The sequence below is a fragment of the Salmo salar genome, chromosome 15, assembly GCF_965601325.2.
Source record: "Salmo salar chromosome 15, fSalSal1, whole genome shotgun sequence".
NCBI lineage: Eukaryota > Metazoa > Chordata > Actinopteri > Salmoniformes > Salmonidae > Salmo > Salmo salar.
Window position 1 is genome coordinate 91544318 of NC_138305.1, and position 16309 is coordinate 91560626.

Genomic DNA, 16309 nt, shown 5'->3' on the forward strand with positions numbered 1-16309 from the left:
CACTGCAGTAGTGAGCCAATGCTTCAACAGGTGACCTACTATTCATCCCTTCTATGCCAAAATTGCACATTCACAATAAATAAATGAACCTGAGCAGCAAGGCTACACAATGCAGGAAACAATGCTCTTAATGGATTGTCATACATTACCTACTGTATAAGGCCGTATTTCAATAAAACTGTCACTCAAAATAATTGTTTATTTCCATATCTGCAAATATTGCCTGAAAAACGTCCAATAATAAGAGGGGAGTTATCTGCAGTCTCTATGATCACATTGTCTTACAGTACAATAAAAAGTTATACGAAATGAATAATGGACATTTAGCAGCAGGTACAAAGGAAACAAATATTTAAACTCCCACATAACATAAACAAGGCATGAGTGCTTCTGTAATGACCTTAACTAATTCAACAACATTACACTACATGCATCTGTGCAGTAAATGTAAAAATTCTAACTGGTAACTAACTCTTAAGTTAACAGCAAACTGGTCATGTGTACCTAACTTCTCTCTACTCCTGTAGGAGAAAAATAAGTACAGCCCTACTACTGTGAAAGGTCAAGGTTTCCACCATCTACAACTTTTCAATCCTCAACAAAACAAACAAACAATACAAGGCAGAGCTCCATGTGTCTTTCACAGACAGAAGGGAATGTAAACTCAGCCAACCATTTAAAAGAAACCCGTATTTCCATGTAAGCAATAATTTCATCCAGCAGTAGACAGGTTAATATCAGATTACCGGTTATAGCCTATCAAAGTACAGTAGATAAAAGGCTGGGTAACACAGTTTCCACTTAATCCAAACCCTTTATCTAGAAAAAGTGGCGTATAGCCTATTCCTCTCTTTCCTTTACACATGAGCCTAATTTAGTCTTAAACTCTACCTTATATGTATAAAATCATAACTCCACTCAGCGTGGCAACAGTGGCAGTTCTAGACCATTTCATCTGGGGGGGGGGGCCAAGCTGGGGAGAGTAGTACTGTTAGAGGGGCCAGTTACATTAGACGTTATTGTTGTCATATCGTTTTCTTCACTGCATTGCAGGCATTAGCAGGCAAAAGACCATGTTCATAATGCAGATGCATGTGGTACGATAATGTTGTGTTCCGCCTAAAGCCGTCCCTCTGGAAAATGTTTGGGTTAAATTAGTATTCCGTGTTGCCACTGTCTAATAATGGATGTAAAAAAAGAACGATAGCAAAAATTAGTTATGTAAAAATGATTTCATACTCCACATTTAGGGGGCCAAAATTGTTGTCACAGGGGCACTGCCCCCCCCCCCCCCAGAACCGCTAGTGCGTGGCAACCCAGTGGCTTAAAAACAAATAAAACAAAATGATACTCAGAACTCACCATGATACTCAAGTAAAAGTGAATAATACTTATTTTTCAGGTACTCAAATATAAACCAGCAATTTAAATTTGTCTTTCAAAATGACTATAAATGTGGGTACTCTGTTGAATGTTTATATCATCATAGCAGTTGTCACTTTTTAAAATACAGCCATATACTGTTTGCACAATCAATTAAGTCCTCTCATATATGCAACATGAAAAAAGTATTTATATTGGTATATATAATATGTTTTTATTACGTTATCATCCAGTCGTCGACTGCTTATAAATAGGAGAAAGGAAGTGTGGTAGTCCATGTCACTGCTCGTTCATTTCACTTGGGATCCTCAATAGTGCCTTTGCTGAGGTCTGTCATTTTGGGGTATTTGACTTTCTTCTGGTCCAGCTCGTTCTGAGCCCATAACAGCAGCTTGAGTAGCTTGGCCAGTTTGGGTGTTGACTCCCTGTTCTCATAGTCCAGCACAGCCTGGTTCACCTCACTCCACACCTGAAGAGCATTGAGAAAAGAAAGAAAGGTGTTTAAATTACAGGAATACAGTCACACATAGAACAACCCCAAAAAGAGACCCTTTTACTCATGCACATTAAGGCTCTTTCTTTACATTAGTAAAATATGTGTAGTAAGAGCTGACTCTTCAACATCATATTTGCAACTTATCTGTTTACAGTATCTTTACATTAACCTTGGATGTGGTGTGGCCAAAGCCACATTCCTGCTTCATGTGTGTTTGCAGCTATTAGCATACTGTAAATACCATAGTATATAGACAAACAAAATAAGGATCTAAACCATATTGCACATAATGTTGCACACTTGATTAATACAATGATTCACAAATGTGTGGACATTTTAAAAGCATTTCATTTTCAATTTGGCTAACAAAAACGCTGTCTCCTGGAATTAAGATAATTAAGGTCATTCTTGCAGGGGCATGTGGCATCAGAGAGCCATTGTCTTTACACTATACCACTCAGAGGGGGGTATTTGGTGTACACGTGTCCCACACTACCTATGGAGGTGGCTTGGGAAAGAGCGATTTGAAGCTAGATCCGTCTCTTTACCACCCAAAAATACAGTGCCCTCTGTAATTATCAGGACAGCGTTTTCTTTTTGTTCCTTCTTCTTTAGGCTCAATACTTCAAAAGGTTGGATTAAAAATCAAACAATGACTATGAAGTGCAGACTGTCAGCTTTAATTTGAGCATATTTTCATCCATATCGGGTGAACCGTTTAGAAATTACAGAACTTGTTGTACATAGTCCCCCCCATTTTAGGGGAGGAAAAGTATTGGGACAAATTCACTTATATGTGTATTAAAGTAGTAAAAAGCTTAGTATTTGGTCCCATATTCATAGCACACAATGACTACATCAAGCTTGTGACTCTACAAATTTGTTGGATACATTTGCTGTTTGTTTTGGTTGTGTTTCAGATTATTTTGTGCCCAATAGAAATTAATGGTAAATAATGAATTGTGCATTTTGGAGTCACCATTATTGTAAATAAGAATAGAATGTTTTGAAACACTTCTACATTAATGTGGATGCTACCATGATTACGGATAATCCTGAATGAATCAACAGCCTTGGTTTCTCAAATGACTGCCTCACCTGGTTCACCAACTACTTCTCAGATAGAGTTCAGTGTGTCAAATCGGAGGGCCTGTTGTCCAGACCTCTGGCAGTCTCTATGGGGGTGCCACAGGGTTCAATCCTCGGGCCGACTCTTCTCTGTATACATCAATAATGTCGCTCTTGCTGCTGGTGATTCTCTGATCCACCTCTACGCAGACGACACCATTCTGTATACTTCTGGCCCTTCTTTGGACACTGTGTTAACTAACCTCCAGACGAGCTTCAATGCCATACAAGTCTCCTTCCGTTGCCTCCAACTGCTCATAAATACAAGTAAAACTAAATGCATGCTATTCAACCGATCGCTGCCCACACCTGCCCGCCCGTCCAGCATCACTACTCTGGACGGTTCTGACTTAAAATATGTGGACAACTACAAATACCTGGGTGTCTGGTTAGACTGTAAACTCTCCTTCCAGACTCACATTAAGCATCTCCAATCCAAAATGAAATCTAGAATCGGCTTCCTATTTCGCAAAACAAAGCATCCTTCACTGATGCTGCCAAACATACCCTCGTAAAATTGACTATCCTACCAATCCTTGACTTTGGCGATGTAATTTACAAAATAGCCTCCAACGCTCTACTCAGCAAATTGGATGCAGTCTATCACAGTGCCATCCATTTTGTCACCAAAGCCCCATATACTACCCACCACTGTGACCTATATGCTCTTGTTGGCTGGCCCTCGCTTCATATATCGTCGCAAAGCCAACTGGCTCCAGGTCATCTATAAGTCTTTGCTAGGTAAAGCCCCGCCTTATCTCAGCTCGATGGTCACCATAGCAGCACCCACCCGTAGCACACGCTCCTGCAGGATTATTTCACTGGTTACCCCCAAAGCCAATTCCCCCTTCGGCCGCCTTTCCTTCCAGTTCTCTGCTGCCAATGACTGGAACGAACAGCAAAAATCATTGAAGCTGGAGACTCATATCTCCCTCACTAGCTTTAAGCACCAGCTGTCAGAGCAGCTCACAGATCACTGCACCTGTACATAGCTCATCTGCACATAGCCCATCCAACTACCTCATCCCCATACTGTTATTTATTTTTGCTCCTTTGCACCCCAGTATCTCTACTTGCACACTCATCTTCTGCACATCTATCACTCCAGTGTTTAATTGCTATATTGTAATTATTTCGCAACTATGGCCTATTTATTGCCTTACCTCCATTGTCCTGCCTCATTTTCACACATTTTATATAGACTTTTTCTATTGTATTATTGACTGTATGTTTGTTTATTCCATGTGTAACTCTGTGTTGTTGTTTGTGTCGCACTGCTTTGCTTTATCTTGGCCAGGTCGCAGTTGTAAATGAGAACTTGTTCTCAACTAGCCTACCTGGTTAAATAAAGGTGAGAAAAAATTAAAAATAAATCATGAATAATGACGAGTGAGAGAAAGTTAGACGCACAAATATCATACCCCCCCCAAAAATAGAAACATATTCTATTCTTATTACAATAAAAGTGACTACAAAATGCACAATACATCATTATTTATCATTAATTTCTATTGGACACAAAACAAACAGCAAATGGATCCACCAAATTTCAGTCACAAGCTTGATGTAGTCATTGTGTGCTATGAATATGGGACCAAACACTTAACTTTTTATTACTTTAATACACATAAGTGTATTTGTCCCAATACTTTTGCTCCCCTAAAATGAGGGGACTATGTACAACAAGTGCTGTAATTTCTAAACGGTTCACCCGATATGGATGAAAATACACTCAAAATTAAGCTGATAGTCTACACTTTAATCTCATAGTCATTGTTTGATTTTTGTAGTAGAGCCAAAAGAAGAAGAAATGCTTCACTGTCCTAATAATTACGGAGGGCACTGTATATGTTGTGGATCTAGTATGCGTCGTCAAGCTAGTGTAGTGTAAAGAGGCTATAATTAAGCAATAAGGCACGAAGGGGCATGGTATATGGCCAATATACCATGGCTAAGGGCTGTTCTTATGCAAGCCACAACGCAGAGTGCCCGGATACAGCCCTTAGTCGTGGTATATTGGTCATATACCACAAACCCCTGAGGTGCCTTATTGCTATTATAAACTCGTTACCAACTTAATTAGAAATGTTTTGTCATGCCAGTGGTATACGGTCTCATATACCACAGCTGTCAGCCAATCACCATTCAGGGCTCGAACCACCCAGTTTATAATAGCCTAATAAACAATTATACAGATGATAGGCCACACACACAGACACACCTTCTGTCGCTGCATCATGTTAAGCAGGTCTCCAAAGGGCGACTCTTCTGGGTTGTCGAAGGCAAGAAGAGCCAGCGTCCTCTCCATCTCTGTCAGGCACTCACGGCTCTCCTCCCCCTGCTCTGCCAGCTGTGTCTGGGCAAACTCCAACGCAGACTCTGTCTCCTGCAGCCTGATTAACTCAATCAAGTGCTGTTGCTACAAAGAGGAAAAGGGGAAGGAGGGAAGTAATGGAGAGGGACTTTTTATGTTGACTGAGAACACATTGTCATTTTCAGCAATGGCCTGGGGAATTGTTACAGGGGAGAGGAGGGGGGATGAATGAGCCAATTGGAAGCTGGGGATGATTAGGTGGTATGAAGGCCAGATTGGGAATTTAGCCAGGACACCAGGGTTAACACCCCTACTCTTACAATAAGTGCAATGTGATCTTTAGTGACCACAGAGAGTCAGGACACCTGTTTAATGTCCCATATGAAAGACAGCACCCTACACAGGGTAATGTCCCCAATCACTGCCCTGGGCATTGGGATATTTTTTTAGACCAGAGGAAAGAGTGCCTCCTACTGGCCTTCCAACACCACTTCCAGCAGCATCTGGTCTCCCATCCAGGGACTGACCAGGACCAACCCTGCTTAGCTTCAGAAGCAAGCCAGCAGTTGGATGCAGGGTGGTATGCCGCTGGCAAAGGAATTAAATATACGTTTTATCAAGTGTTTTGGTGTGGGCAATGGACATCCACAATAGATGTTGTTGTCTTGGACAAACTCTGATCCTAAATCAGTCCCCTGAGGGCATCCTTACCTGCAGGTGAAAGTACAGGTAGCGCTTGGTGTCAAGCAGCTCTGGGTGTAAGCTGTTGATGAGTGCGATGGCCTCCTGTATCTGTCCCTTCAGGATCAGCTCTCTAATCTTTATCCTCTCATCCAGAGAGTCCAGGTCCACACTGGGCTCGATCCCAGACTCCATCCGAAACTTCTCAGCTGCCTCTTTAAACCCCTCTGCACAAACACAAACAAGAGTGAGACCATCAAAATCACAAGAAAAATCAACCGGATAGATCAAGGAAAAATGTAGGATTCTGCTTCTGTAAGGAGAGACAAGCTGAAGATTCAGAACGGTTAACTGGGATAGAGAGCGGCTCAGATTGGAGGTTGTTTTAGCAGCAACTGACACAAAAGTGTGAATCGTGGAATACCTGTCACAAGGTAATTCATAATGAGCCGGTTCATGTCCGCCCTCTGTATGTGTACATTGTTCAGTTTGTCCATCCATTCATCTTTAGTAATATCTTCTGACTTTTCCGCGTAATTCATCATTGACATTGAGATCCTGTGAAGTTTGAATAAAAAAAATGTGTTAGCTAGCAAGTAGTAATTGCACCGATATGTCAAGAGTGACTGTGGTCAAGAGTGACTGTGGTCGAGACCGAGGTAAATTTGGTTTTATATTCACAAATTCAGACATTCATCAGACATTCGCTAAAAGCCATTTACAAATGTAAAAATCAATAACTAATTAACCATGTCACAGAATCATCAACCTAGATATGATTTATTCTATAAATGTCTAGCATACATTTACAACCTTTGTTTTGAGTAAAAATTCCAGTTTTGACTTGATAGAAATACATAAAATCTATCAAATTCCATTTTAAACTGTAAACTTAAATCAATAACTAATTCACAGTTTGTCACAAAAACATCAAACTATGTATGATTTATTCTATAAATGTATACTTTACAACTTTTGTTTTAGAGAAAAATTCAAGTTTTGATTTGATAGAGGGCATGTAGTCTGTCTAGAGGGCGTGAGGTCAAAGTTCTAACGAGTCTGTTATACCCTATTAGAAATTCTGCATCTTCAGTCATATTAGATTAGATTACAGGAAAAAACTACAGGATGAAGGAGTCAGTTCTGACTAACAAAGAAGACGGGTGGATGGACCAAGACAACCAAGAGGATCAACATAGTTTTCCTTATCTCCACTGTGGAATGTCTTAAGAGTGAACCATAACATACACTACCGTTCAAAAGTTTGGGGTCACTTAGAAATTTCCTTGTTTTTGAAAAGCACATTTTTTGTCCATTAAAATAACATCAAATTGATCAGAAATACAGTGTAGACATTGTTAATGTTGTAAATGACTATTGTAGCTGGAAACGGCAGATTTGTAATGGAATATCTACATAGGCGTTCAGAGGCCCATTATCAGCAACCATCACTCCTGTGTTCCAATGGCATGTTGTGCTAGCTAATCCAAGTTTATCATTTTAAAAGGCTAATTGTCATTAGAAAACCCTTTTGTAATTATGTTAGCACAGCTGAAAACTTTTGTTCTGATTAAAGAAGCAATAAAACTGGCCTTCTTTAGACTAGTTGAATATCGGGAGCATCAGCATTTGTGGGTTCGATCACAGGCTCAAAATGTCTAGAAACAAAGTACTTTCTTTTGAAACTCGTCAGTCTATTCTTGTTCTGAGAAATGAAGGCTATTCCATGCGAGAAATTGTCAAGAACCTGAATATCTCATACAGCGCTGTGTACTTCTCCCTTCACAGAACAGCGCAAACTGTCTCTAACCAGAATAGAAAGAGGAGTGGGAGGCCCAGGTGCACAACTGAGCAAGAGAACAAGTACATTTGACTGTCTAGTTTGAGAAACAGATGCCTCACAAGTCCTCAACTGGCAGTTTCATTAATTAATTCAACGACAATAGTGAAGAGGCACTCCAGGATGCTGGCCTTCAAGGCAGAGTTGAAAAGAAAAAGCCATATCTCAGACTGGCCAATAAAAAGATAAGATGGCTTTTTTTTTTGCAACTCTGCCTAGCATCCCGGAGTCGCCTCTTCACTGTTGACGTTGAGACTGGTGCTTTGCGGGTAGTATTTAATGAAGCTGCCAGTTGAGTGACCCCAAACTTTTGAACAGTAGTGTATGTTACGGTTCACTCTTAGTTATCCCTATCTCCATTGTGCAATGTCCATGTTGATCCTCTTGGTTGTCTTGGTCCATCCACCCGTCTTCTTTGTTAGTAAGGCCTGACTCCTTCATCCTGTAGTTTTTTCCTGTAATCTAATCTAATATGACTGAAGATGCAGAATTTCTAATAGGGTATAACAGACTCGTTAGAACTTACCATACCTACCAACTCCATACCTTCAGGCTCTGATCAGGCCCTACACCCAAACAAGGGCACTGCGTTCATCCACCACTGGCCTGCTGGCCCCCCTACCTCTGAGGAAGCACAGTTCCCGCTCAGCCCAGTCAAAACTGTTTGCTGCTCTGGCACCCCAATGGTGGAACAAGCTCCCTCACGACACCAGGACAGCGGAGTCAATCACCACCTTCCGGAGACACCTGAAACCCCACCTCTTTAAGGAATACCTAGGACAGGATAAAGTAATCCTTCTAACCCCCCCCCCCCCCCTTAAAATATTTAGATGCACTATTGTAAAGTGGTTGTTCCACTGGATATCATAAGGTGAATGCACCATTTTGTAAGTCGCTCTGGATAAGAGCGTCTGCTAAATGACTTAAATGTAATGTAAATGTAATGTAAATGTAACTTTGACCACACGCCCTCTAGACGTACCACATGTCCTCTATCAAATCAAAACTGGAATTTTTACTCAAAACCAAGTTTTTAAAAAGCATGCTAGACATTTATAGAATAAATCATACATAGTTTGATGTTTCTTTGACAAATGGTGAATTAGTTATTGATTTATAGGGTTTTAAATATAATTTTATAGATTTTATGTATTTATATCAAATCAAAACTGGAATTTCTCCTCAAAACAAAGGTTGTAAAAGTATGCTAGACATTTATAGAAAATATCATACTTAGCTTGATGATTCTGTCATAATCAGTGAAAACGTTATTGATTTATATAGCTTTAAACGGCATTTTATAGATGTTAATGTATTTCTGTCAAATCAAAACTGGAATGTTTATTCAAAGCAAAGGTTGTAAAAGTATACTAGACATCTGTGACAAACGGTGAATTACTTATTGATTTATACTTCTTTATGACATTTTATAGATTTTATGTATTTCTATCAAATCAAAACTGGAATTTTTCAACGACAAAAAAAGGTTGTAAAAGTATGCTATACATTTATTGAATAAATCATACCTAGTTTGATGTTTATGTGACAAACGGTGAATTAGTTATTGATTTTTACATTTGTAAACGGCTTATGATGAATGTCCGAATATAAAACTAACTTTACCTCGGCGTGGTGTTTGAAGAACAAAACAACGCTTGCTATGTAGCTAACTAAATCCTTTAATTTCGAAAGGTTAGCTGGCTATTTAACAATTATATCATATCTACCATCTATGCGAGGAACAGAGCGAATATTCTGGTCTCACACACCAAACCATTTAGTCTGAAATTAGCTCGCTAACTATCGTTATTTGTTGTGTTGATACTAGCTAGATGGCTAGCTAACGTTAGCTTGTTGGTGCATCACCCACCAACGTGTAATTGTAACATGAACGAAGAGTACAATACACTACATAATACTATATTTTATCGCTATCAAATATAGTAGTCAGCTTTATTGTTCGATTAAAAATACCTGTAACAATCGGCTACGGATGTGTAGTTGCTTCAAGCTCTCTCGCGTGAATCACGACAACCGAACGTGATTTGGGGAAACATAACTACGATTGGCCAGTGGAATGATGTCATGGTTACCAAGGAACAGTAGCAGTGATGGGGTCTGTTCAGAACGGTTCAACGTTGCAAAACCTTTCAAATAGAAATGCATTTTGTGGAACAGATATTTTATGTCTTGTAGAATTGGGCTGCAAGGTTCTAAACGTTTCACCTCATTGTATATACCTTGGTGTAATTTGAAAGTCTGTTCTGTGGAATTAACGCAAAGTGAAAATGAAGTAAAACAAAGACATGTATTACTTCTTAGGGTACCCTGACGAAAAAAGATTGCAGTCAGATGTATATAACAGCAGTTAGAGTGCAGTATATCTGCCGTTATTCTGCAATTACTGTATCCAAAATACCACAGTCGACTACAGTTGCTGCACTTTTACTGCAGTTTCAAAACTTCCATTTTTTTTGTAAGGATAGGCATACTAGGGTTTTCTCAGGGTGTATCTGGTTGAGAATCACCTAGGCCTACTTTACTGTATTACATCTCTTCAAAATTCATTCAAAAGCAAATTACTTCATCACGTTGTAGCTATGTTTATTTATATTTAGTAAACATTAGTTTATAATGCAGTAATAAGGCTGAGGGGCATCCCAATCAATGAGCGTGCAGCGCGCAGGTCGATTGTGGGGGTGGTCGGGGGGCGGGGCCAATATACTGCTGCAGCTGTCCATGGTTGGGTTTGGTGGGTACGCGCGGTTCTCTGGGATGCAACCATAATCAGACACCGTTATTATATCTCTCTGGATCATTCCCTATACAGCGCACCAAAGCCGACTTCAAGAGGTAAGCATTGATGTGGATTGTTTATTTTTTAAACCTATTCTCCCCTTGCCCTTGAAAATGACTGCTGATTTGAGCGAGTCCTGTCTTGCATTTAGAGAAGGCCAGCAACAAACCAACATGGATGGTGCGCAGTGCAGCTGCTGATGCAGCTACATAGATTCATCGCTCCAAGCATCGCATTTAGGCTACAGATTCAAAAATAATCCTGAATATATAACATAATATTCTAGTTGTCCTTATAGCAAACGGACATTCCATGAATGATGATCATGTATTCCATTTATTTGAACAGCGTTATAGTGTACGGATTATAACAGCCTCAGAGTTTACGGGTTTTGACATTTTGCAAAAGTCGATTTTTGTGACAATTTGTTGTTTGGTCAGTCATTTGTGTCATGGCCTAAAAATGTTAGTTGTTTGTCTGGAGGTTGAAGAAAGGGTATTTTACGGCTAGTGCGCCATCTCAATAAATCTAGCATATCTATGGTCAGCTGCTTCCTTGGAAGTCAATAACGATTCTCCTCCCCAGGACCACATCACATAAAGTCTCACCATTTACACTAATTACTTGAAATGTAGGATCCAATTAAGTACATTATTTGAGTTTGTATTTTTTTTATTCACTGCAGAAGGTCCTTGACGTTTTCTGAATGCTGTAGGCCCTTGGGGTTCTCTGAATGCTGTATGCCCTTGTGCAGTCTGAAGCTGTAGCATCTTGATGTTTGTGATTTGTCATTAACTTCTTACAGATTTCCTATCAACAATCCAAACAATTGACAGTGAGAGAGTTGACAGAGTAGCTACTTTGAAAAGAGACCCCGAAGGGTACTACACATTGCAATTAATATCAGTGATTTGTGTGAGACCTCAGTTCTCAATTAGACACTGAGTGACTGAGAATGACAACACTCATATCTCATGTAAGTGAATTTGTTATTGATTTAGTAATAGCTACAGGATCCTGGTATTTGTAGGCCTATTCTAAGTAGAAACCCAATAGATATACAGTAAGAATATGTGACTAGGTTATCAGATCTGCTGTCGAAAGGGAGAGGGCATCTAAGTTCACAGCGAGATGATTTACTCTACTCTTTCCTCTTACAGGGTAGGAACCCTCTGAGAGTGCACCATTTTGGAGTGGCGGTAGGGATATAAGGTGTGCAATAGATCCCTGGAGGGTGGGAGTATTTAGTGAATTTGGGGCAGAACCACATATTTGTGAGAATGAAAAATACACTGCTTCAGTCAACACACAAGGTGCTATAGGCTGAATAATAGTGTAATGATGACTCATTGGTAAATAAACATGTGCAATTCTTCCTTTTCTCTGTGTTCAGATTGTGAAGGACGTGAGGCATCATGGCAGCACAAGAACAGGCGAGGCAGCGCTCACTCTCCACCTCTGGTGAATCACTCTACATTGTGCTTGGCATTGACAAGCTAGCCACTCCCGACGATATCAAGAAATCCTACAGGTCAGTCAGAGAGGCGCAGCCACTTACTGTAGCAGTTATACTAATACTCATCAATAAAAATATAGCCACATTATTTTCTAGAGTTGTGCCACATAAAAATATAGTCTTATGTTTTGTTAATTGGTACTATCTGATTCTCACTCTTATGTGTTCTTAGAAAACTTGCATTGAAATTCCACCCTGATAAGAACCCAGATAACCCGGAAGCTTCTGACAAGTTTAAGGAGATCAACAATGCCCATGCCATTCTGAACGACCCCACCAAGCGGAACATCTATGACAAGTACGGCTCCCTGGGACTGTACGTGGCTGAGCAGTTTGGCGAGGAGAATGTGAACACCTACTTTGTCCTGTCCAGCTGGTGGGCTAAGGTGAGACTGCGAGGTGCCATAGGGAGGTGGGGGGGTCGACATGTAGAATTGACTTTGTGTTAAAGATTAAATGGCATATTTTATAACACAAACCCTGTAAAAACAAAACAAAGCCTCTCTAACACAAAACCCAAACCGGCTGCGCGCGTGCGCCATCGTGCGCTATCGTGCATAAATGTATTTTGTCCCCCTACACCAAACGCGATCACGACACGCAGGTTAAAATATCAAAACAAATTCTGAACAAATGACATTAATTTGGAGACAGGTCGAAAAGCATTCAACATGTATGGCAATTTAGCTAGTTAGCTTGCATTTGCAAGCTAATTTGGCCTATTTTGCTAGCTTGCGGTTGCTAGCTGATTTGTCCTGCGATATAAACATTGAGTTGTTATTTTACCTGAAATGCACAAGGTCCTCTACTCCGACAATTCATCCACACATAAAACTGTCAACCGAATCGTTTCTAGTCGTGCAATAGTCAGGCTCCTGGCCCAGGGTGCAATAATTGAATAACATGGATTTCTAAATTTATTTTGCGACATGTCCGGTCTGGTCAGCATGTAACACCGTTTTCCTTGATTGTTATTGTTTTATCTTCTTGCCACACTCTCTTGATCACTCTTACACCTCTCTCTCACTCACACACACACACACACACACACACACACACACACACACACACACACACACACACACACACACACACACACACACACACACACACACACACACACACACACTGCCTTGTTTTCTCTCTGCAGGCCTTGTTTGTGTTCTGTGGCCTGGCCACTGGCTGCTACTTCTGCTGTTGCCTGTGTTGCTGCTGTAACTGCTGCTGTGGGAAGTGTAAACCGCGGCCTCCAGAGGGCCAGGAGCCTGACTTCTATGTGTCCCCTGAGGACCTGGAGGCCCAGATGCAGTCTGATGAGAGAGGTGAGATCGACTGCTTATTGTGTAAGAAACATGTTTCTGCATGAACACAAATCACTTCATCACTGACCATTGACTTGTTTCAATTGCATGGTCATTTACTATGGAGTGCCATCATTACTGACCATTTATATCTTACCTTGTGTGTGTGTGTGTGTGTGTGTGTGTGTGTGTGTGTGTGTGTGTGTGTGTGTGTGTGTGTGTGTGTGTCGCTCTCTCTCTGACAGAGGCTGGTGGTGAAGCAATCTTGGTGCAGCCATCAGCGACAGAGACCACCCAGTTGACGTCAGATGGTCACCATTCTACCTATCAGACCGACATGGGCTTCAACTAAACCCCACCCCTGTCCTGGCCTGTGGCCCTGCCTGCTACCCTGCTCCAACTTAAAAGGATGAACGAGAAGGGCAATCTGTTTAAACTTCACTAAGAGAGCCATGTCCTGGAGAGGAGATGGAGGAGTGAGCGTGGCCCACATACAGAACTCTTTAAGATACACCTCCCCTTTCCACCCGCTCCAGAGTGGTCCACTCCTGCCTCAATGTAGGAAGAAAGAGAAAGAAAATGTTTGCTTCCCTTCCATTTGTTCTTTCATATTCTTTAGCCTTTGACCTCACAATCCTCCAACCCCACAGTCCCCTATCCATATTTCATGTCATTGTGTAGCATGCACTGTTTTGAGAGAAATAAATAATTGTCTTCATTTTTTTTTATTCATACTGTTGGTGCACATGTGAGTGTGATTCATTTGGGGCACAGTTTACTTTATGTTTTTGCTCACTGATAAGAGAGGTTCGGCTCAGGGAGGTTGTGGATAGTGAGGTGTTTCTGTTCATTGTCTTTGCTGCATGCCTTCATCATTGAACATTCAAAATAGAGCTACACAATTCTCAGTTTAGAATTGCCATCAGCTGATGCCAGTTATAAACACATAGCCCCTTTCCTTTAGCCACTTAAACCCAGAGATTTGGACTCCTGTTTACCTGTGTTTGTGCCCTTCCCATTGCATTGTGGTTATATTGTGCTGAGATCTGTGCATGTAGAAGGGTGTAAAGGGAGGGCAGGGCACACAAGCTGCATTTTATGACAGCAATATCATGAAATACTGATGGTGACATCATTGCTTTCTTAACATTTGGTGGGTCTTGAATTTAATTGGCTTGGTTTGGTCTGTTCTTGTGTGAAGGAAGCATTGCTTTGTCCTGCCCCTAAAATCCGAACTGAATGCTTGTAATCTTGCCCCTGACTTCCCTGCATCGAATAACTGACTAACACCAGAAGATAAATATCATACATAGGTTTGTTAACATATGTAGTCATGTATATTTTGTTTAGTTTTACTTGCCACTGTGCCACCCACAGTCCCGTTGGATTGTTGGGATATGACCCAGACATCTCTGAGCAACACTTCTCTGCACATTTGAGTGGTTGTTCTCAATATCCAGTTATTTTATGTTTTACCTGTGCTTAATTTTCTTGTGGTTCCGAGTGTTACCCCACACTGTCTAAGCCAAGGACCATGACCTGATCCAATTTAGAGGAGGACATATTTTCATTCCAAGCACTGTTCATTTATGTTTAGATGTGATGAAAAAGAGTACTGTATGGGTGTAGGGGAAAGTTGGGAGCATTTGAAGAATATTATCATCTTGTTTTTTATAATTCTGTTGAAGGGAATTCAGAAGTGTTGTAATTGTCCAATGCTGTGTTAATTTCTTTTTACCATCATTGAATTTTGAGTGTCAATATTGGTACTTTCTTAGGTCATAAGTCATTTCATCAGTGGGCTAGCACTACCACAGGCAGCTCTTATCCTATAACCAGAATAGATTTATGTTTTTAATATAAATATATACAACTAAATATATGTAAAGTGTAACTAATGCATAACGTGCCATTATCTTCATTTGTTTGTTTCATTAATGCCAATTATGTTTCAATGGTTTACAATGGATGTCTGAGCTCCTCTCATCTGCCCTCTGCTTTTGATGATATGGTTGTTTGACATGTGTGGTCCTTTTACAGTGTTTGCTGTGCCCTCCTCAGAAACCACCCCATAGATATACCTACCTGTTATCGCTTCTTCATTGAGATGTTGGAAAATGCTAATTGTTAAATGAGTTGAATGCAATGTGTGTTCAAAAAACTACTGGACCAATGATCAGGAAATGGTTCCATAAAAATGTATTGATACAGACGACATAGTATATAGTATAATGATAGTGATATAGTAATTTTATGAAATTGATTTTATTTAAGTTAACTTATTTTGTCATGTTTTGATGATGAACAGCTATAGTTATAAATGGTATGTTTTTTTATGTGGCCATTAAATTTTGCAACGCATGGTTTAATGGTTAAGGTCTGTTGTACATACACTTAAATATTACGTATAAATCTGGACCTTTATGTTGTAGCATGGTAATGTGTGTGTGAAAGAAAACAAAGTGGGCCATTGATCTGCTGTTGTTAAATAAATGTTCCTGAACATTTACTGTTGTTTTCTTTATCATTTCAATTCTCATGCTTCTATAGTATGCTGCAAATATAATATTCTCGTAGGCCTACCGGGACCTTCAAATAAGCCTACACTAGAATATGAAAGGCGGCTTGGTGCATTGATTTTGCCAGTAGATGGAGACAGAGCCCGTGCTGTGGAATCCTCTGTTTAGCGCCCTCACTCATTTTACCACCTGATGGATATTTTCCCAAAGATCCAGCAGTCTGCACAGGTGCCCAAATTGTGTTTCCCGCATTAGCAGCAACGTTCTTACAACATGAATTGGGAAAGTAGCTTATACTGTAAAATAGCATCGATGATCAATGTGGCGCATGTTC

At 40.3% G+C, this 16309-nt stretch overlaps 2 protein-coding genes across 6 annotated transcripts; one reads left to right on the forward strand and one right to left on the reverse strand.

Annotated features, from left to right (window-relative positions):
- Window positions 1-179: 179 nt before the first annotated feature.
- On the reverse strand, window positions 180-9915 carry LOC106572460 (glucose-induced degradation protein 8-B homolog). Of its 3 annotated transcripts, XM_082962160.1 has the most exons (6): window positions 9817-9835; window positions 8465-8589; window positions 6427-6560; window positions 6033-6229; window positions 5229-5426; window positions 180-1852 (listed from the first exon to the last, which is right to left on the reverse strand). In XM_082962160.1, exons 3-6 carry the CDS (start codon window positions 6551-6553, stop codon window positions 1679-1681), a joined length of 696 nt encoding a protein of 231 aa, XP_082818286.1. In that variant the 5' UTR covers window positions 6554-6560; window positions 8465-8589; window positions 9817-9835; the 3' UTR covers window positions 180-1678. The 3 variants fall into 3 exon arrangements, with proteins under 3 accessions (XP_082818286.1, XP_014002141.1, XP_014002142.1); XM_014146666.3 differs by lacking the exon at window positions 8465-8589 and having other exon boundaries at window positions 9817-9915; XM_014146667.3 differs by lacking the exons at window positions 8465-8589; window positions 9817-9835 and adding an exon at window positions 9466-9790.
- A 630-nt stretch (window positions 9916-10545) lies between these two features.
- LOC106572461 (dnaJ homolog subfamily C member 5) lies at window positions 10546-15965 on the forward strand. Of its 3 annotated transcripts, none has more exons than XM_014146671.3 (6): window positions 10554-10695; window positions 11800-11851; window positions 12033-12170; window positions 12328-12541; window positions 13306-13498; window positions 13702-15965. In XM_014146671.3, coding segments are annotated over exons 3-6 (525 nt in total). In that variant the 5' UTR covers window positions 10554-10695; window positions 11800-11851; window positions 12033-12054; the 3' UTR covers window positions 13704-15965. The 3 variants fall into 3 exon arrangements, with proteins under 3 accessions (XP_014002145.1, XP_014002146.1, XP_014002144.1); XM_014146669.3 differs by having other exon boundaries at window positions 10555-10695; window positions 13306-13477; XM_014146670.2 differs by lacking the exon at window positions 11800-11851 and having other exon boundaries at window positions 10546-10695; window positions 13306-13477.
- The last annotated feature ends 344 nt before the right edge of the window (window positions 15966-16309 follow it).

Excerpts from the sequence above, each read along its gene's own strand:
- LOC106572460 (XM_014146666.3), bottom strand. The coding sequence starts at position 6,553 with ATGTCAATGATGAATTACGCGGAAAAGTCAGAAGATATTACTAAAGAT. Across the intron at positions 6,230-6,426 it reads TATGAATTACCTTGTGACAG|AGGGGTTTAAAGAGGCAGCT; the intron begins GTATTCCACGAT and ends GTGTTTGTGCAG. Across the intron at positions 1,853-5,228 it reads ACATGATGCAGCGACAGAAG|GTGTGGAGTGAGGTGAACCA; the intron begins GTGTGTCTGTGT and ends AATGCTCTTCAG.
- LOC106572461 (XM_014146670.2), top strand. The coding sequence starts at position 12,055 with ATGGCAGCACAAGAACAGGCGAGGCAGCGCTCACTCTCCACCTCTGGT. Across the intron at positions 12,542-13,305 it reads TGTCCAGCTGGTGGGCTAAG|GCCTTGTTTGTGTTCTGTGG; the intron begins GTGAGACTGCGA and ends TTCTCTCTGCAG. Across the intron at positions 13,478-13,701 it reads GATGCAGTCTGATGAGAGAG|AGGCTGGTGGTGAAGCAATC; the intron begins GTGAGATCGACT and ends TCTCTCTGACAG.